General features: G+C 38.3%; 1 protein-coding gene across 1 annotated transcript in view; it reads left to right on the forward strand.

Annotated features, from left to right (window-relative positions):
• The window catches only part of PRKN (parkin RBR E3 ubiquitin protein ligase), an 800,965-nt gene that overhangs the window by 163,340 nt on the left and 615,194 nt on the right, over positions 1 to 22,431 (forward strand). Inside the window, exon 2 of the mRNA XM_030022007.1 lies at positions 12,155 to 12,318. Coding sequence (XP_029877867.1) covers positions 12,155 to 12,318 — 164 coding nt within the window. The remainder of the gene's footprint in view (positions 1 to 12,154; positions 12,319 to 22,431) is intronic.

A 22,431-nucleotide genomic window follows, 5' to 3' on the forward strand; every position in this document is an offset into this window, starting at 1 on the left:
GCAACAAAACAGAAGCAAAGTTGCTTGTGCAGTGTCTGAAATGTTTCACAACTTTTACTCGATCGTATTCAGCTGATGTACTATATATATCACCATTTATCAATCTGAGGCCTCCTGCTGTATCTTGGCATTTCATTATGATTTGGAGCTTTTAATTTTTCATACTTGTAATAGTATTTGAGTCATGTGCCCAGTAAGCATTTTTTATGAACTGGTGTCCCTACTCTCATCCTATTCAGCAAGTTCATGTCTACGTCTGCTCAGTGAATAAGGATTTCACTCTGTACTGAAATAACAACATTCTGTGTTGCGGATTTTATGCATACATATATATCCCTCTATATTATCTATCTACCTATATCTATGTACACACCCACATTTATACATTTAATATAATTAAGGGGTGATTGTAAATGACTGTATTGTGTATATTTTAAATAGGTCCAATTAATTTCTGTGTGTTCAGAGAATATACTGAATTCATAGGGTTCTGGTATGAGACTGGGATATTTGAAATTGTGTTTCTTTTTTCCAGCTAACTAGCAGTTTTAGAGTAGGAATGATAGACTATTTTTGACAGTCAATTTGGGCCGTATGTTTTTTCCTGGCAAAAGTGGCTGCTGGGTATTTTCTTGTGTCAGGGGCATAGAGGTAGTTTATGTGGAGTGTTTGCAACTTGGTTGTAAGATAGGTAGCAAAAGTAGATGTTAAAAAAAACCATCAAAGGGAGGAAGAGCTCTGAAAAACTCGAGGGAGAAAATTATCTTTGAAATACAGTATATCCTCAAGCTTATCTACAGGAACTTCCTTTTTAACTAATTCAGAAGAAAAGTGGGGTACACATTTCCATTACACAATTGGACATTCCTTTGGCAACCCATCATTTTATAGTTCTCTTTTGATTTAAGGGGTAAGTTTTACTGTCAGAGGAGCAAACAGCTAAGATAGTTTTAGTAAAGCTAACGTAATTACTTAGGATTTTTAACTAATCTTTACATTACATGTTTAACAGATGTAATTTTGCCAAAAGAGTTTAACTTGGACCTGACAGGGTAAATTCCAAGTTGCTACAGCAGTGCTGTACGGTTTGGAACAAAACACATTTTTTCAAATGTCAAAAGGCAAGGACACTTTAAAATTGTTTCAAAACTATCAACAGGATGCCTTTCTGAAAACTTCGGAGCTGATGCAGGCTGCCTGGAGTTAGGGTGTGAAAGACGGGCAGCTGTGCTTCCTGCAGGCCAGGGATTCCTGTCAGGAGGCATCATGGCCCCCCCAGCCCGGGCACTGGCGGGAAGCCAAGGGCCGCGGAGACGAGGCCGAGTCCTGCGCACCGGTGGAGTGCCCAGCATGGCCCGAGAGTCCGGCTTTGACCAGATTTCTGTCCCTGAGGAGGCGGGAGGAGGAGGCCAGCTGTGCTGGCGCTGGCAGGGCGGAGTGCCTCTCACTCAGCCGTGCCTGCTCGTACCCACCTGGGCCAAATCACATCTTGATGAAGGAACAGGAGCCCAGCTCCTGCCAGCGCCTCTCGGCCTTACCCGCCCACCTGCGATTTCGTAGCCTGTTTTGAGACTCAGATTCACTGCGGCTGAAGAGATGTTACGTTTCCTCTTACCTCTGCACTGCCTTGTCCAAGAACGGTGAGAGCAGGGGGAAGCCAGCAGGGCAGAGCAGCGGCTGGAGCTGGGGCCTGGCAGGCGGGAGCGCAGCCCCGCAGCGAGGTGAGCGAGGCTGGGCGTGTGGCAAGGGACAGAGCAGGGACCCACCGCCGGGCCGGCGCAAGGTGGCAAGTCAGGTCACCTGCGTGCGAGAAGCCCAGGCGGGAGCGGCAACGGGCTGGCTTGGGCACGGGCCCTGCCGCGACGTTGCTGAGGCGGGGGCTGACAGGCCCGGGGGCTGGCGTGGGGCGCGGGGCCGTGGGCAGGGTGGGGAGCCCCTGGGGAAGCCAGGCAGGGGGACAGTCAGGGCTGGCGGTGCCCCCAATGCCCTGATAGTGTCTGTTCAGGCCATTCTGCAGAGCGATCACCCTCCTAAGTCAGCTCTGCTATTGCAGTAATTTTACTGCTGAGAAGACGGGTCTCGGGGAGGAGGGATCACGCCCATGATTCAAAAGAAAAGCGAAGCATCAGGAAGCAGGGCGAGGTTAGCATTTAAAGTTGAAGGGCAGGGATATGACCGTCCCAAAACATCAAAGCTTATTTTTGTGCTAGTTGAGAACTATTTATCACTAAAACAGGTGAATTGCAAAGATACTCACGGAAAAGAGGCTGCGGCGGGTAGCCTTAAAATTGAGTGCTCGGTGATGGAATATAATTTCGTTTGCGCGTCGTGTGTTTCAAAACAAATCAGGACATGATTGTAATGATACTGGGATCCCCACCAATGGGATTAATAAAAGCAAGGAAACCTAGAGACTCAAAACCTAACATTAGACCTGTAAACACCAAGGAAATAAGCCCTATTATGTTTCTGTTCTCCAGAGCAGCTGGCTTCATTCCTTCCCTTCAAGCAATGCACGTGGCTATACTGCATACAACCATGTACTGGGCTAACACTGACCTGGGCTATAACAATGTTTATTCCCTTGAGTTTTGGCTTGGTTTTATTTGTATTAGCTCTTGCAGAAATTAAACAAAGTGAAATCAAAGATTTTTGTCGATAGGTAGGTAGGTATATTTTCTCTGGGACTTCCCTCTTTTTATAGGTGGAACTAATCTGTTTCTACATAGCCATTCCAATGGTATATATACCATTTTTATCCATATTATAATACGGTTTGTATAAATTTTTATACTTGTTTGTCCTATACTGAACAACTAACAAACTTCATGAGGTTAGAAAGCTCCTTTCTTAGTCAAGTGTGACAGCTGCCATATTTATCATTTTGTGTACATTTGTTTCAGTGGATCTTCAGCTGTCCACCAATGTTTCTAGTATTCAGCAAAATGTGTTAAATTTCCTGGGGAACGGCAAATGAGCGTAACTGTTAAAATAGTGGAATCTCACTATTGCAGTCTTCACCTTGCATTCCCCTTTAGACCCTTAAAGTTATTGCAGTAGTCCTACCTGAATTTCATTGAACTCATGCAGTCTTTGCAAAAATACTGGCCCATTCTTCCACAGGACAGGGGTAATCTAAAAGCTGCAAGAGTATACATTTTATTTTTAAATGTAATACTTCTTATTAATACAGAAGGCTGTAGCATATAGCTGGAAATATGTAGAGTTTAAAGACTCTTATCTATATCCAAGTACATTAAAGAACAGTATGCGTCTATTTAAAATGAAACATGAATTTAGCTTGATTCTGTATCAAGGAAGTTCATGGCAGCTTTGTGCTGACATAAGCAGCCAGTAAATCAGGACAAAAATAGCTAGGAAAATAGCATTTTTAAGAGACTTTTTAAGGAAATGCCAACATAATTGTAGTGTTGTGTTAGCTAGCTATGCATTCCTCCAACTTTAAAGAGAGTTTGGGTATAGTAAAACTGAGTGAATTATTCACAGGAAATAATTCACTGGACAAATTTAGCTTCTGTCTTGGATTAAGAGGCATACTTCCTAGAACAAAATGAGGTTGCTGTGAGAACTGCTGAGTTTAAAATTTGCCTCAGTGCAATACAAGAAAGCAACTGCATGTGCATGCATAGTTCAGGAGGAAAAAAAGAGTAGTGCTGAGCTCTTGCCTTTTTATTTGCCTCTCTTCTTGGTTTGGATTACTTGGTAGCAAGGAAGAGTCAGGAGGAAACTGTTAACCTGCCTACTTACTAGATTTTACTCAGTGTTACATTATATTGGAGTACATGTATGGAAATGCAAAGCTAGGACATCTTACAAAAGAGCTGCCATAGTCGTTCAGAACAAGAGTCTGTTTAACCCCATGTATTATTGTCTCCAACAGCAACTGTATTATTGTCTCCAACAGTGACTGTATTATTGTCTCCAACAGCAGAGACCCTTCTGAAGAAAGACAATAGGGCAAGCATAAATGATATTTCTCCCTGATGTTCTCACAGCTATCTTGAACTCAAATGACAGGAGCTTTGAGATGTATTTTCCTAAGGGGAAAAAAAAGGGGAAAAAAAAAAAAAAATATCTTGTGACGGTATCTGTTACTTTTTACTGTCCTTGCAGTGATAAGTTCCTCTTTGGCTCAGCACATGACTGGAAGACATAGACTTTCTATACTCAAAACCTACATATAAAATATTTATTTCATACTATTATCCTCTCCTTTTCAGTAGAGAGATTACTGAGTTGCCTATGCAGTAACTGCCAGTTTCTTTTCTCCCCTTGAGACGAAGTTATACATCCTCTATCTACCACTTGTCTGGCAGAGTTTTCCAGAAGGTCTGTTGCTAGTAGCATAAGCAACCATCTCATTTTTGTCTGTTTTGAACCTAGCTCCTACAAGCTTAATATGATGCCCCTTAAATCTTGCAATGGAAGTGAGTGCCCAATCCCTACTCACCCCTTCCATGCTGCTCATGACTTTGTAGAAAACTGTCATCAGGTGCAAATGCATTACAGGTAGCATTTATGAATACTACTGTATTGCTTTCCATAAACAGTTGTTTGAATAAAAATTGATCATGATTTTTATTTAAAAAGGAAATAAAACAATCAGAAAGCTCAATCTTAAAATTTGAGTTAATAAACAAGGAACATTTTTTATTATATTCATTTAGTGTTAGCTAGAACTAAAGATGTTTCCATGAGAGAGTTTGTTCCTTGCTAAGGAGAGAAATAACCTCACCAAGGATAGGGTTTTATAGACATTGTTTATGTTAGATTACTACATTGCTCTCTATGTGTGACTACATCATAAAATCATTTGTTAGGTGAAGGTAATTTACAAATGATCAGAAGCAACCAAATTACTCTAGCTTAATGAGTTGCCACTTATTGCCTGTGTAGGCTCTTTTTCTGCTGTGGCTGTGAAGTTGGCTTACATTAATGTGCATTAATTTTATTTCACAAATGCAATGATCGAGGAGGCCTAATGCTGCCAGTTATCATGGCTCAGCAGTGAGCGGTAACTCATTAAGTCATGGTTAAGTTCATTGCATATAACTGTCAGTCTGGACCTGGTGAAAAATATACAGCAGGGCATTTTGCCAGGAAAAACATCATACCAATGCATTGATATCTGCAACGGCAACCCGCTTATCTCAGCGTAGTGTTTAAGGTGTTGATTTTCAGCCATACAGACTGAAATGTGTGAAATCATTATCTCCGAGACAGTATCTCACTCCTTGTGTAGACAGCAGAGGTTCTGTAGCTGGATTTCCCCCTTTATAGAAGGGACTTGTTGGCAGGATGTTAGGTGCAAGGGCATCAAGACTCGGGATCTTGCTCTCTCAACTTGGCTCCAATTTGTCAGAATTTGGCAACTTTTTCATGAAAGACATCTGTTTGAGAGTTTTCTTGTAGAGAGCTGATATTTTTGCTAACTGATGAAAGGGCTACCTGAATTCCTATGGGACTGGTTATTCTAATGCTGATGAGATTTTATTTTATCACATATATATGTCAAGAAAAAGATCAAGCAAGCCAGTTGGCCAGAGCTTTGTGACGGACAGCCTCCAAAGCGGGACTCGATGTAGTGGAAGTAGGGTAGAAATTAAAATGGAGCTGACTGAACTGTCCTGCTCTCCAGTGCTCCTTGGAGCAAAAAGTTTTGGGAAAGTCTCCTATGCTAATACAGAACCTAGATACATGTATCTGTGAAGAAAAAGACTGCAACCAGCTCCAGGTTGTTGGAGTTGGTGTGGAAAGACACTTCGAAGAACTTTGCACAAAGTTGTTTAACCATTTAATTGGTCTTTCAGTAACATGTGCTGACTGGCTGTTTAATAAAAGCCTGCCACAACTCTGAACTATTCTTTACAGACCTGACCTCAGCTTGCACAGTCTCCCCAACTCATCTTTTTCTTTCCATTTTTTGTTCTTCTTTAATCTTTTGCTTTCCTTCTTTCCCTTTTTGCAATTCCCTTGACACACTGGAAACCAGGAAATAACAATAAGCAGCTGTGGAACAAGATTTACTGCCATCACCTTATATTGTGTTCTGCTGCTAGTTTCTCGCACTACATATATCCTACAGTTGCATTTCTACAATTTAGGTTGTAGAAATTCCAGGCAGCAACTGACATTCACTTGGGGTTTATAAAGTGCCTACAAATGTATCTTATGTTCATTAAATATAAAGATTAAAATAATAGAACAGTATCTTGCAGTATGATTGAGGATGCAAGAGCCCCAAGCATCTGAAAAATATGTTTTTATTTTATTTATTGAAAAAAAAAGATACATGGAACAGCTGCCTTCAGCCTGTGCCTAGAGAGGTGATGCGCGGTTGTGCCGTAACAGAGGGACTTACAGAACATTTCCACAGTACTCTAGAAGGTGGTGAGGGTTTTACATTATCTCGGTTTCTACCTTATCTTCCTTTATTTATCCCTTCTGTGCATTTTCCTGTTTTTAATCTGCACTAAACTGGTTAGTTGTACTGGATAAATTATTAATCGCAATTTATGAGAAAAATTTAATACTGAAAAGGAAGGGATACTATTTTCTAGTGTGAAATAGTCTAGATGTAGGTTTTTGAGCTAGGAAGAGCTGTGTTCTCAAGTCACGTGCTGAGCCAAAGAGCAACTGATCACCACAGACAGATACTGTCACAAGACTTTTTTTTCCCAGTCTTAGGAAAATACATTTCAAAGGTCTTGTCATCTGACCTCAGTAGGGAAAGGGCTTTTAAAAATCAAAAAAGTTTCACATATTTCACACCATCCTTGGGTTAAACTTTGGTTATATTCTTTTTGTCCATAAGAAGAATAGGGAATAAAGAGTACTTGAAGCTGCTGTAGTTATCATGGACACAGTATAATTGCTCAGCAATAAGATCTTAAAGTTTAAATATGTGCATTCTTTTGCCACAGATCATATATTGTAGGTTATTGGTGTGCAGCAAAGCAGGATTGTGTGATTCACTACTTCAGGAAGGAAAAGATTTGGCTATTTTATGTCAAAAATAAAAAGGAAATTTCTGGTTTGCATGTAGCAATGTAAAAAACATGCACAACTTTTTTTTTCATTCTTGGCACGGTTCAGTTGTTTTGGTTCTATACATCGGGACTGTGCCTTCACAATTTGTTCACAAGCAGGGCCTAAGCTTCTACAGCATGCAATATTTATCTTCTTGGTTTAGAACTGGAAAACCTGTCGGACTGATGAAAATGGGGGTTAAAGCTTTGGCACTTTTGGTATGCCTTGCTGAAGAAGAAAGGCTGCTGAACCCCAGGGCTCTGAGAAATGGCCTGTTGAGATCCTGGCAGGGGTGCCTGCCCACTAGCTTTATTCCAGCCTTCGCTTGAAATCCTGCAGGTCCCCTACACACCTGCACCATGTACTTGTGTCTGAGTTTAACCAGTATGTATCTGCATTTGCTTAAATTTCCAGCTGAGTTTGTACTAACGTGCTGAATTGCAAACAGGCACAGCTGAGATATGGGTACACGTTTCCTTCAGTATCCCAGTTATATGTGTAGCAACCTCCAGCATAAGGGATGGACAGGTGGCCAGGAGCAGTACTGTCTTAAACTACCTAAGATTTTAGTCGCAATCTTCTTCACTTACTTATATTCCCTTCATTAACAATTCTTGTATTACTTCATGGGGAAAAGTTATTCATCGTGTTGTATCCTAAGTGATTGAATTGTGCTGCTGACTCCGTTTTGGTAGTGGATGCAATGATGTATCATACTGTTTGCAAAACACGAAATGTTCAGGATAGCAATACTTTATTTGGGAATTGGTGCATTTCTGTATTGTATTCATATGAATGAAATGGCTCATTGTAAGTGAATTTATTAATACAAGTCACTTCAGAGGCGGTAACTTCTTAGTTTTATTACAGTCACTTGAATACAAATCCGCTAAAAGACAAGAAGTTGAGTTCCTTCATAACTGAATCAAAACAAATGCTGGGCTGCCTCTGGCGTGATACACCAGTGTTTCCTCACGACCACAGCACTTGCTTCTTTCTGGGATTTGTGTTGGTACTTCATTGTGAGAGAGAATATCCAAACAGAGGAGTCCAGTCAACAGGACTGGAAGAATAAAGAAGTATTTATTTCCATCAAGTGCTGCAGAATGAAAATATTTTAATGCTTACATGGTACTTCTTGTTCAACAAAAAGAACATAAAGAGTCAATACATTGAATTTTTTTATATATTTGAGATGAAAACCAATGTCAAAATAGTGAAACTTCCCACAGCTGGGAACCAGGATTTTAATTCCACTCAGTATTTACTTCTGTGTATGCCTCCACTCTCTGGTCAAATTGGGGCAGCAGGCAGAGGTGGAGGGTTGCATCTCACTTCTATTTCCTTAAATTGCTAGCCTCTGTCTGTGAAGACTTGTTACATTCTGATTAGCCAGCTTTAACCTACTGCTGCATTCTAGACCATCATTTCTGTATATACAGTCTCTTACGTCTTCTTTGCACCTGAATGCATATCATGTACCCTGTAACTCTGTGTGTTCTGATTTTGTAGTATCAGTTTCTAGGGGGAAATGTGTTGCTCAGTACAAATGCAATTCCTGCCTTCACACCCAGAACTGAGAACTTGCCCTCTGCCATGCTTGCAGCAGTGGCATGCCAAAGAATTAAGCCTGCAGTCTTTGAAGAAGCCAATTTCCATCACTTGAGTCATTATGCCAGACCAAAAAATTTCTTACTGTTTAGGTACATGCTTAAAAAAATGGGTATTTTCATAAGAAATATGGGAAATTCCTCTGGAAATATGTAAAAGTTACTTAACTACATCTATTCCCTTATGTAGTACTTGCTGATCCTTCAAAACAAGAGATTAATACTATCCAACTTGTTAAAAGTAAAATTGAAATTATTGCATGAAGATGTACACCTTAGATATCAGAAAGACCTAGTGAAATATTTATATACTTTTTTATTCGCTCTTTCAATTATACCACTTTCCTCCATTCAGTACTGTGTTTAAAATGTGTGGACTTAAAAGTGAGATCTTTAAAGGTATGTAGATTCAGATAGATACCAGGAGAGATTTACAAAAGCACCTAGGTACCTCTTGATCCCCCTGGGAGCCAGATCCTTGTGATATTTACTGAGATTATCTTTTGACATGACAGTCAAGTCTCACAAAGTTTCCTTTTATCAGACAAGTTTTACTGTCTGTCACCTCTTACAGATGTGGGAGTAAGAGAGCTGATCCTAATGGAGCCTCCTTTCTTCAGCTCGGTTTGGCTACTTCTTAATTTTCATAACTTGATTTATTTCTTTTGGATTTCCATCAGCAGTTTAGGCCTCAGATAAATTCTCTAATCTTCTGTTAAGCCAATATTTGTTTAAATTCCAGTAGACAAACTTTAAATTCTAAGTCTCTTCAAAGTATGTAGTCTTTGGAAGAGGTCTTGAATGTCTGCATAACTTCACCTGTGATCTCTTGAATAACATGTGCTGTTAAGAGTATCAATTTGACAGTGATTATTTAATTATTGAGGTGAAACGTCAAGAAGAAAATAATGTTTCTTCTTCCTGAAAAGACATCTTGAAATATTATATTCATGAAATCTGGTTTTATTCCACAGACTAAAGTTCTGGTTTTAATCTTTTTATGCTCTGTGCAAGTAAGAAAAGGTCTCTTCTCTTCTTTTACATTAAAAAGAGTTGGTGAATTGCCGACTTTTTATAATAGAATGAATGTGTTTAAGGGCAAAATATTTGTGGATTAGAACTTTCCAGCAAGTAAAGTTTGGCATTCTAATTATTCTTCTGAGTTAGCTTTTCAGGCTTGTAAGGGAGTAGTTGTAATCTTTGCTGTAGAGTGCAAAATGTTGCACTCACATGCCTGTTTCCCATGTTTGCTTGTGGTTACAATTTTGAGACTGAAACTTCCACTACCTCGTACATGTTGGGAGCAGGAGACTATACCTGTTGGAAGTGAATAACAATACACTTATTTGAGGGAAGGCGTGGGGATTGTTAATGATGAACATGCATTATGTTTGCAGAAAGTGTGTTGGATTTATACTGTCTTTAGAAATGAGTACCGCTTTATAATTAATTTAAATGACACTTGTTTACGCTTCTTCTATCAAGCACTTTTCTCTTACCAGCACATTTGATTTGCAGGGTCAATGCACTTGCTAACTTTTTTTCATTTCCAAAACCAATAACACTGGCTTTCGTAAGACTAAAGATAAAGAGGATTATTTATCAATTAGGAAGAAGTCTTTGGATGTTCAAATGCATGCATTTTATGTGTGTATGTGAGCATATCTATATAAATGTATATAAATATATATATATATGCACCTAGTCAGATAGTCAGAGCTTAGCGTATTAAAAAAGTATATTCCCTATTGATTTAGCTATATATTTTGCTACTGGCCCAGATGATATTATTGACAGTTGAGCATTATGAGTGTTCCTGGAAAGATGGGAAATGTTCAGTTCCCATTAGCTGGAACTACTTTTTTGTCATATAAGTCCTCCTTTACTCTCCAAACCACAATCAAAATAAAATTCAAATTCCTCTGTTTTTTTCGGAAGAGTCTGAATATATAGCTTGCACAGTTTAGTTACTTTCAGAACACCTTTACATAGAAATCAAAACCAGTAAGAAGATGTACTACAGGAGACTGTGTAACACACTGCAGGGTATATGTACTGTACCCTGCCTGCCACAGCGTTATGCAATCTTACCCTGCATTGTAGTACTTTAAGAGAGTACTTTCAAGTGCAAAACTTACAATGTGGTGTTAAATTTTATTGTTATATGGCCTTGTCCCTTAAAGATTAGCCAAATATGAATTGGAGGTGTGAAATTGCAAATATTTACAACATTCATTGCTCAGCAAAACAATGGCATCGTTCTCAGCCATATTCAAGTGCTCTTAAAGTATCTGACAACTTTGAACTGGTCAGGTAGACTATGTGTTTGAAAAATCATAAAAATCCAATTTTCAGTTTTAAAAATAGTTATTTCTTTAAACTATATAAATACTTTTGAGCTTATGCTTTTGTCAGTCATCAGAAATGCAAAGGAATAACATCTTCAGCTAAAACATTGCAGTGGGAATGGGAAATAAATCTTTAAGAAGACTGGTTGTTACAATCAATACCCAAGCAGCTTAGGTGACAGGTACCCACGATCTAATTGATATAAATGATTTTTTGTTTTATATTGGGTTTTGCTAATTCCTTTGCTTCCTGCCTGTGGAGCTATTGGTCAAAGCGGTCCACTGGGGACATGTCTACTGTTCATACAATCTCCGTGACTGATATGGATGTAATGAGGTTTTTTCCTGCTTCATAGTTCTTGTAGTCATTCCTCTGACCACGGGCTCAATGAGTGCATTCAGACTCCTTGTGAAAAGCAGCTCTGCCAGCTGAATGGCAGGAAGCTTATGAGTTTGTTTGCCAGAATTCTCTGGCTGTATAAACCAGTTGCTGCAGCTCTAAAAATTATATGACTGGTGCAGTAGTGATTTTCTGTGCTGAAGGTAGATGCCGGAGGAGTTATGTTCTGCAGATATTTTAGTGAACTCTGAAAAGACCATGCTCTAATACAACACTCCCAAACATTTCTGCTAGCGTGTGATTTTCTCTCCATCATTATCTTCTGTAGAATTATATCTGTTGGAAACCAGTTTATATGACTGTGCTTTACTGTGTAACAAGGCATTGTTTTCCCTTGTATTATTTAATATATTTTGATTCTAAAGCATACCTCGGTTTCCTGCATTTATTTGTTATATGCAGTCAGGAAGAGCACACAGAAAGCATGTGTGCCCCGTGCCTGCTAAGGTTAGGACTGAACTGTAAATCTGTTATGCCAGTTAGCAACTACTTAGCTGCCTGGCTGGGTATCTTTTGATTCTGACTGTTCTCTGTAAGTTCTAACACTGCCAAGGGGAAACGCATGGTTTTTATTTATTGGTCACTATTCTTTGCTGGCTTTCAAAATAGTACACTGCAGTATTAATAGCTTTTCTCTGAAAATAGTACATGCTCCGTGAAATTGAAGAGTAAGCCTCTCGTAGTCACTCTCGTAGAAACACTGCACGAGAAATGCTCACTTTAAAAGGTGTTTTGCTCTTGTTCAGTGTTTGTCAGGTTCAACTCCAGCCATGGCTTTCCGGTGGAGGTTGGTTCGGACGCCAGCATCCTCCAGCTGAAGGAGGCAGTTGCCCAGCGACAGGGAGTTCCATCTGACCAGCTGCGAGTGATTTTTGCAGGGAGGGAGCTCAGCAATGACTTGACACTGCAGGTAAGTCTCCCTTGGTAGCTTCGCTTCTGGACTGCTGCCAGCTACACTGCCTCTGCCTCTAATGCTGCCAATCTGATGTTCATGCCTGAGATCTAATAGAATAAATAGTGCCTGGGGATTCCTTGAACTTTACTCCACACTGCTTCATTAATTCTGACCTTCTTAATTATGCATTAAAACAGCAAGCAGGAAGGATAGGGGAAGAGAGAGAATAGGAGAGAGAGAGCGCACGAGAGAGCTGTGCCTAGTGAATAAATGTTTACTGACTGCAGAAGCAAGCCGTGCACAATTTCTGTATCTGTTCAATTTCTATCTTACTTATTCCATTTGAATCTTAATGAAGAAGGATGTGCATAAATTGCTCTAAATCAGGCTGCACAGTCATCACATTTGTTAGAATTTGTAACCCAATTGTGACCCCTGGAGGATAGCTACAGGGCTGCTGCTGCTCCCTGTGCGGTGGTGTGTCTGCGCAGGTGAATGCGCTGCTGGAGGGATGGTTCCAGATCAGAAAGCCCACAGAAGTGTACTCCAAACCACTGAACTCATAAGCGTCTGAAGCTGAGAGAGGAGCAGGGAGCATGGAAGAGCAGCTATAAGTAGGTATCTGAATTTCAGCTCCTGAAGGTGAGCTAACTGTTCTCTTCAATAAATGCGGAGGGGTGCTCACCTGTGGTAAGCAGTAGTAAGCATGAAAAAATAGGTTCAACTTTGTCTTCCTTGTTGTCTTTCCTATTGTTACCAGTGCTGCTGCAGTTGCTTTATGAATATTTTTGTTTATCTTCTATGTGGATTTGGCAGTTCACTCGGATAGCCAGGCCTTAGCATAAGATCACACATTTAAGACATTTGGGGAACTTGGGAAAACCTACTGGCCTTTCGACAGAGTGCAAATACTGATTTAAATGAAATTGCTGTCCTTCTGCAGTGGTATCAAAGAACTGCAGGTGCAATCTGTAGTAGTGCAGGTGATTATATAAAAGATCCCTCACAGGCAGAACTATTTCAGATTAATTGGCACTCATATTTCAGAAGTATTGCTGTACTTAGAATGGCTGCTAAGCCTGGGTACAGAAAGTCACTACTGTATTGATGACCTATCACTATTTCTCCTTGGGTATGATATTTATTGCTTTGCAAAGGGTTTTAGGGAGTTTCAGCACACAAAGGAAGGTATAGAAATGCGAATTGTTGTCAGTCTCCAGTGCATCACCTGTGGATAGTGTTGATGCATATATTCATGGCATAAACAGCAATGTGCTTCATTTACTTATATGTGAAAACATCATATATGAAAATGTAAGAACAAAAAAAGAAAAAGTGTGAATTGTAGAACTTGTCAGTTGCCAGTTGCTAGATTTGGGTGTCTGTGTTGTTCTGTCAGAAGCTTCTGAACCACTTAGCATTTCCTGGGAAGCTGTAGGTATTGGTGTTACTGCCATTTTATGTCAGCATGAAACGCAGATTTTGAGCCCAGTTTTACACTTGCAACCACCTTTGTTGTCAGCTACAACATACAATCTGTTACCAGGGTAAATTAAAAATTGTTTTCCAAATATACAGGCCTGCTGATGACTTAATTAATTTCATTGAAATGTCAGAATTACCATGTGTAGTCAAGACTTTTTATTATTTAGTAAACTGGACCTAGACTCACTGCTTTGACTTTCAGCTTCTAAAGCAGATAGGAAGTTCAAAAGCTGTTTCAGACCGTATAATCCATACTTCTGTATTTAAGTGTCTTAAATATTGTAATGATTAATATCATCAACAGTGTATCAACTACATTTTTATTCTTGATATTTAATTAAGTGCATTTTACTCTGATTCTGTGTTTGCAGTTTTTTCTGTCATATATTTGTGTATGTGTATTTATTTATTGACAGCACAAGAAGAACAGTTGAGGGTTTGAGGCGTTTGAGTTTCTATGGGAGGCCGTTTGGGGCTTTTTGCATAAGAAGCTGAGTGCTAGTAAAACTTGAGTGCTAGTGAAATACTAACTTCTGGCATTTATGTTGCATCTGTAATTTCAGAGTTAACATCACATATGAGCAAATTAACTAGCTCTTGTTTTCTAGACCTATGGGTTTGCATGCAGAGTAAGAAAAATACAACATAGATATGGACTCAGCTGATGCTTTTAAGTTATTTCATTTTATGGTAACATAGAATTTCTAGTAAGACCATTTTGTCCTTCAATTTTTTGTAAATTACTTTTGAACTTATTTGCCCAAGATACTGTGGGAGAATCTAGAGGTCAGGAAGCAGAACTGATAGTATTACAGATAATGAGATTATAGAGGACATGGGAAGAGCTTTGATAATTGCAGGAGTATGGGGCAGGGGTATAGGAAATACTCCAGGATAGGAAACTTCATTGGTTTCACAGCTCACAGAACAACTAGATTTGGCGTGACAGCTACTTTAGGATCTCAGGCAGCTGATACAAAACTTAACTGAGAATGTGAAAGCTGTGTTTGCTTTCCTGTTTGGAGAGAAGGAAAAATCTTTCTTGGTAGCTGAAACCTGTAAAAAAGAAATGAAGCTGGAATGAACAAACATTAAAGAGAAATTATTATAAGAAAGAAAGTGCCAAGTTGAGATCTTAAATAAGTAATTTGATATCAACAACAACAGTAAAAAAATTGTAGGAAGGATGGAAGTGAAATATTTGTGGAGACATTTAATTTGGTACCTCAGATAAGTGTTTTGTCCTTGAAAAAAGAGAGGAAGATTAGAAACTGATTCAACTGTGCACAGGGGAGATCAGTATTTTAGCTAGTGACTAAGGGGCAAGTAGTGAAATTAGAGCCATGGTAAGGAAAGATTGGTAATAACTGGATGAAGAATGAGACCTGCAAATTTGTATCTCATAAGAAGGAATTAGAGCAATAAGCTGCTTCCTAAAAGCACAGCAAATGGTGTTACTTTAAGGGTGCTAAGTATTCTGAATAATGATGAAGAGCTCCCTGCTGATTACAGTTCACTTTGGAATGAATAGAAGTAATTAATTAATATATACCCCAAATAGGAATTCTTTCAGAAGGCTGTCATGAGTATATGAGAACAGTGGTAAGATCTTCCTGTGGCAATCATAAGGGCGAAAGAAGAACAGAACCATAACAGAGTCGCTACAGGAATAAACAGGAGGTAGCTGCGTATCAGGAACATTAAAGTGTTGTAATGGGAGATGACTGCTTACAACATTGGCCTTGCCTCCAAGAACAGCAAAATTAGTTAACAAGCCTTCTGGAAGCAAAATACGTGATACACAGTTTTGCTCAATGCAAACAATTTGAAATTTACTCCTTGTAATAGAAGCAATATTATATTAGTACAGGCGTGCCCTTTCTTGGAGAACTCAGAATCCCCTTGTGTGGAGAAGCTCTTTGCAAAGAGTTTGTAAGAGATATTCCCTGACTTGCAGAGCTTACAGTGTAAATGAATAAGGCAGACAAATGATGTGATGGGAATCAGTAGCCTGGCTTGTTCACAGTCAGTAGCAAAACAGAGATAGAATTAAGTCTTCTGTTTCACAATCCGGTACCATTTCTTTTTGACAGTGATTCCTCTATGAGGTAAATGTAGAAACAGAAAAAGGCTAAGCATGTGATTAGTAGCAGGACTTGTTAGCTTTAGCACAGTGCTCCACTGAGACAGATTCTCCATCAGAGTTAGCTTGCATTTGACTGGAGCATAGGCTCAAGGCTTGGAGCATAGGCTTCACGTGAATTTGGCTTTGACTGCATCCATCCATATAGGTGCTTTCCTAAAATTATTTATTCATACATTCAAGAAACAAACAAACATGACTAGAAGTATTGTTAAACGTTGGCATGTGAGCTGATGAGCATAACTGAAAATGAATAAAAAAGAATGGCATAATTGGAGTAGCAACATAGATGATCATCTCTGCAGAGGAGGGAAAAGTGGTAGGGGAGAAATGGTGCTATAAGTAGTGTTAGCATGCCGCAGTTTGACAGTGGTTTGGAAAGCGTATGCTTTGTTGTGGAAGGGATCTGAATAGTAAACATTAGAGGTCAATCCAGAGGGCACCTGGTTCTACTGGAAGCACTTTCCCGTGCCATTGTGTGAAAAGCTCAAGGGTAGAGAGAGCACCTTGTGACAAGGGGTCTTAGTTTATATTCCTCACACTTTAAATATTTATGAAAATAGGGTGTCGTTAATACAATTGTTCTCAGTGAACAACTTCTTTAGCAGAAACAGGTATTTGAACTATGGAACATTGCATTTTATCGAAGAAGGACCTTGTGTACCTAAATGCATGCCAACTTTCTTACTCTTTAAGCACAGCTCAGTACAATAGAGCTTCCAGAAGTTCTTGTATTTCCCTGTTTCAGTTTACTGAAGGTGCAAAGGAGAAACCAGGTGACACAGTGTAAAATGTGTCCCTAGCCAGCAAAAAACCCCCATGTGCTCGACTTTAGTTATAAACCCATGAACACTAAGATTAGAATGGGTCTTTTGACATACACAATAAGTAGTGCCTTTTGTTACAACCTACAGTTTTTGCATATAGGATACCAAATCACTCACGGGAACATCTTTGATATTCAGCAGTTTTGTGGGTTACAGAATACAGTGAGTCAACATTTGCATATGTAAACGCTGTTTGGAGAGATTTGCTCACTGAATCAATCATCCTATGTGACATTCGAAGGGAGAAAATGATTTTATGTGTGTGTGTTTAAATCAGTATTTTGGGTCAATATTTGATCGACCTGTGGATCTTTTCTTACTTGGAAAGCTGGAAAATATGTGTATTGTACTTCTTCAAAACAGAAAAAGCTAGCAGGACAATACTTAGGTATATTATAGTAACAAAGGAAATCTAGAGATTCCATCTGTGTTGTCAGGTAATATGGACTTGGCTAAATGAGTGGATAACAGTACCGCTCACTCTTGTTTCTTTTGATGGCTGCAGACTCACTGTATGTGATAACAGACCCTCTATGTGTTGAATAAGCTATTCCAAGATTTGTAATGGGCCTCATGGTATTATATGCCCATAATGAATGTGGAAAGTACCATGTAGCCATATTTAGTATGAAAGTAAGTCAGAGCCAGCTCAGGTCTACAGATTTTCCATATCTGTTTAAGAGGATACATTGCTTATTAATTGTTCTGGCAGATCAAGATCTAAATGCATTAATAAATTAGACCTTTGAGCCCAGTAACATATTTCCATTCTGCATTTAAATGCATTGCTGTTCTATTCTTTTTATGCTAAGTTTTTCCTGGAAGTATGAGACTATGAAAAAGATTTAACTATAGCTAAATAAGGGAAAAATTATCTTCAAATAGTTTGGTAACTCCAGAAAGTGAATGGGCCATGTTTGAGGGGGCTGCAGCATCAAGGTTGTCCTTGAATTTTGCTGGTACCTTCTGGATTCTTCTGATATTTCTTATGTGTTTTAGTTGGTCTGCTGATGATTCAGGAAGAAGTGTGATGGGGTTTTCTTTGCAAACTTTCTGCAGTGTGCACTCTCTAATAATTTGTATTTAATTTCTAGAAGTATCTGGGGTTTGGTACCTAGATGAATTCAGTGTTGTCTGCTAAATCTGGTTCATGATTCCCTGGAATGGGGTTGCTGGTGCCAATATTCTTACAGGAGTCTTACTGACTCATAATATTTCTGAATGACCTGTGTTGCTCTTTTAGAATAATTTCCAAATTTCTAAATGTGAGTTTCTTTTGTCTTCCACTTTGCTGACAGTTTCAGTAGGTTGGGAGTCTATTGAATTAATTTCCATTCCACCTATGGTTGTTATTACTTTCTTATATGTGAGAACATGTTCAGGCAGCAGATGAATTTTTTTTTTTTTTTAACTTCATTTCTCTTAGGCAGTTAAAATTCACTACATTGAGGCCATTAAGTGAATTTTAAGAAATCCATTTCTGAAAAGAGCAGGTGCTTTGCGTGGGACTGATAGAGAAACCGCAATACTATTTGCATGAAATACAGTATGTTGATAAGAAACTCCTCTGGCAAACCACTGTAGTTCTTCTCAAGACATATATAGTGTTTCAGAATTAAATTATCTTGAAATATTAGATGTGCTTTTGTTTTCTACCTGAATACTTGCGTTAGGCATTTGTTGAATCTTTCCCCCTTGTCATGTATATAATCCAATTCATATGTTTACAATGCTGTCCATTTTTTGATTTGGATCCTGCTTTAGGTTGCGGGAGGGCAATGTTTAAGAAAAAAATCTTCAAAAAGCTGTAGTTGTTGGAGTGGTGGCAGTAAGCAATAACTTTGATGAGTTTGTAAATCATGACAGTAAAAGAAAGGTCAGCCCGCTTCTTTCATTCATCACTTTTCTAAATTGCTCTGGTGAAAAAGTGTTTAGCGTATTGCACACCATTACCCCAAACTATAGTTGAATTAGCAGAAGTTCAAGGGTAAGAGGGACATTTCCTTCCTTCTTCCTCCCTTTTCCCCATAAGCAAAACATGGTATTAACTATTCTGGTAGACTACATTTATAAGGAAGGATCCGTAGAGACTATGTATTTTCCAATTCATAACTAAAATAGAACAATCATTGACATGTATTTGTATTGTACGAAAAAACAAGAAAAACAGGATTTTTTTAACACACTACAATAGTGAAAATACTGGATTGAGAAATGGGAAATTGGGACAGAGTATCTGTGGATTATTTTGTATCATTGAGAATTTTGTGTCCGGAAATTAAAATTGTAAAGGAAGAGATGGAAACTTCAGTGTTGGAAATGTATTTTAAAATAGCAGGTAGCATACCAAATATGCCTCCTCAATAGAAAGGTGGAATGTAGTCCCTTGCCATTATAATTTCTTTGCTTTAGCCTTAATTTTACTTATTTAAATTTTTGCAGCTCTGATCATCTGAAATGTCATCTGTAATACATTCATATTTGTAATTATCAAGGTCACACAGCTATTTAGTAAGCCATTCTGGGTTTCCTTCTTTTATTTTTGTTTTTCAAGCTTTCTCCCTCATTTTAATTGAAAATGTGGGAGGGAATCTTTGCTTCATATCTGATTACAGTTTTCATCACTAATGAACCTCCATACTCTAGGAGACACAGAATTATTCCTGTTAGGAACAGCTTTGATGGAGGGGGGTGAAGAAATCAAAAGAACAGATTAGTTGCATTATGACAGCAAAGGCCCCATGAAAGGAAATAACATTGGTCATCCTTAAAAAATAATACCAAGGCAGGCTTAAAGAAAAAGAAGGCAAATATTTTAGGAGTTATTGAAGCAAAAGTAGGTATGTAATTCCTTATATATTATTTCATTGGAACAACCTTCAATGAATTTACAATTCCTAGAAGTTTTCTTCTGAACCCAAAAAGCCTGTTGAAGAAATAAATGTGAAGTGTGTAAAAAAAAAAAAAAAAAAAAAAAAAAAAAAAAAAAAAAAAATCAGTAATAAGCCAAAGAACAAAGCAATACAATTTTTTCTCCCCATTTAGACTAAGTAAAGCAGTAAAAGTACCTGTTCCAAAAATGAAATAATTTTCACTTTCTTCATATACAAAGCAGGTTGTTATTTCATTTTTTTCAGGTAAAACATTAGCTCCATTGATGTAGTGAAAGCAATGCCATTGACTTTCCATGACTTTCCATTCTCCCTCTCATTCTCTCTCACTCATTCCCTCCCTCCTCTTCTCTCTCCCTTTTTATCTTTCACACACACACACACAAAATCCTTACTGTCCTGGGGAAGCTCCTCAGCCAGTGTGAAATGCTGTTCCTTCCATCCATAGAAGTACAGATATGAGTCCCATTCCTGCCAAGTCCAGTTTCCAGTGCTGTTCCTGAATGAATTGATCAGTGTTTTCCTCACTTGTACTGCTTTTCTTATTATTAGCTCCCCACAGTTCAAGTCAACTTTTCCTGTTTCCATTTCAGGCTTTCCCAATCAATTCCAGTTCTTTGAAATCCTATTTCCATCCAACATCTGTGACCCATTGCGGTGTTAAACCAGCTTAGGAAACTAATTGTTCTTTCCAATCTTTCTCTTTCCCAGCCTATGAAAGAAAGGGGGGGGAGAGAATGAGAAAACTAAGTTGCCTTGCAGATCTGCTCTACCTGCCAATGAGCTGACATTTTCTTCTACTTATGGTTTCTGTCTTTCATTGGATGATGTGCCTCTGTACTAACTGTTGACCTCCTTGTTTTCTGATCTTCTTGTGTCTAACTAAAAAGCTGACAGATCTGCAGGAGGCTATAGAGCTACAGAATAATCTGCAGGTAATGGAGGGGGCCTTGTGGGAAATCTGGGGAGGATTGTCTCGTCTCAGACAGCTGTGGTCCTGGCAGGAAAACAGCCAGGCCCTCTTGTGAGATACTGGACTTCATGTGTATCTTCATATCAGTTTGTCTATGTGTGTGTGACATGTATAAAAAGTTATCACCTTATTTTAGGTAATTTTGAAAAGGTATGTAAATGTTGGCAATTTTTTGGTTGGTGAGGTTACACTTCTCATGAAGAGACATGTACATGACACCACAGTTGCTAGTTTTATAGTATAATTAATATTAAAAAAAGAAACCAATAATGAAACATCTTTAAACTTCAAAAACATGCCTAATACAGTTTTTCCCTATTAACTATTTGACATAAAAAAGCATGATGGAAACATATAAAAGTTTTATTATCATATATTTGGTATGCGTGATATACCAGAGCTCTGACTTCGTGATTTGTTTCTTATACAGCTCATCCCAAATTATCCTATAAAATATTTTTACTGTACTACCTTAGCATCTTTAACATATCAATCTATTCATTTGTATCTTTCACAGTATGCAGCATATTTTGAGTACAAAACAGATAAATGTATGCAAGTATGTTTAAGTACAGAAAATAATAGCTACTTTCCTCTTTAACCAACATCATATAACCTTTATTCCTGCCTTATTTTTGTTACCCTAGATGGTGATTTGGGCTCTTTGTTTACCATTTATCTTATAGCAGTGCGCTTATTACTACAGCTTAAGCACACATAATTTAAAGTGTTTGAGCTTCAGGAAAGGAAGAATCAATCCAATTTTAAAACATCTTAGTGTTTCTACTGTCAGAATTTTATAGCAAAAATGTCTCCATGACCATAAATGACAATAAATAAATTAAAATGACCAATTGGATATATATCACTGGAAACCTTATTCTTTGTGAAAGTGTTCTATTTTTCTTTATGAATAGTTAAAAATGTAGTGCCTATCTTCTGAATGTACTAAGATGCTCAAATTTATAATACTGGAATTTTTATATAATTTTTATGGAATTTTTGTTTCTAGGTGGCAAGTAGTAGTGGAAACTTCTGTTAGTTTTCTCAAAATAATTTTGCAAATTTTTGTGCTGTCACTATGACAAACACAGGAAGAGAGGAAGTGGTGCAACAGTGCAGCAGAATAACCAGGGGAAGAAAGAATACATGTAGAAATGTATGCCATGCTGATGTAAACATTTCAAGACTGAATATCAGAAGGCTAGAAGGATTGTGGGAATTAAAGATAAAAAGGGTTCAGGTAGACTTGAAAGGTTTGACAGAGAGGGTTATGCATAATTATATGGCATTTACTAAATGTGAGGGAGATTAGATGAGCAACCAAAGAAAAATCTTTTAAATGGCAAGGTTCATGGAGCATCTGAGGTTGTCCTACCAGGCAGGAAAGCAAGAGATAAGGTGAAGGTTAAGATATATTAGAGATGACTGCAAAAGCAAGGAAGCCCAAGGAATTGGATTGCAAAAGCATATGAATTGACGGCAACCACTGGTAAGCCCACATTTAAAAAATTTCCAGTAACTAATGGAATGGGAAATTTTCAATGTGTTAATATAATTTGCAATGTAAGGCTACTTGGGTAGGCTATAAAGAACTACATTCAAGGCCTGACACCTAAAATAACAGAGATGAACATGTTATCACCTTCAAAAGAGGTGTGATTACATTACAGAAATCTACCTTATGTGGTAGACCCATTTAGTGAGTCACCAGATTCAATTGATTCCTTAAGCATACCATCAGATAAGATTAAAGACTCCTCCCACGGAAAATGGTGATCTTTTTTAAAATTAAAAAGACTAGAAATT

Source organism: Aquila chrysaetos, chromosome 8 (assembly GCF_900496995.4).
Source record: "Aquila chrysaetos chrysaetos chromosome 8, bAquChr1.4, whole genome shotgun sequence".
NCBI classification, from domain to species: domain Eukaryota; kingdom Metazoa; phylum Chordata; class Aves; order Accipitriformes; family Accipitridae; genus Aquila; species Aquila chrysaetos.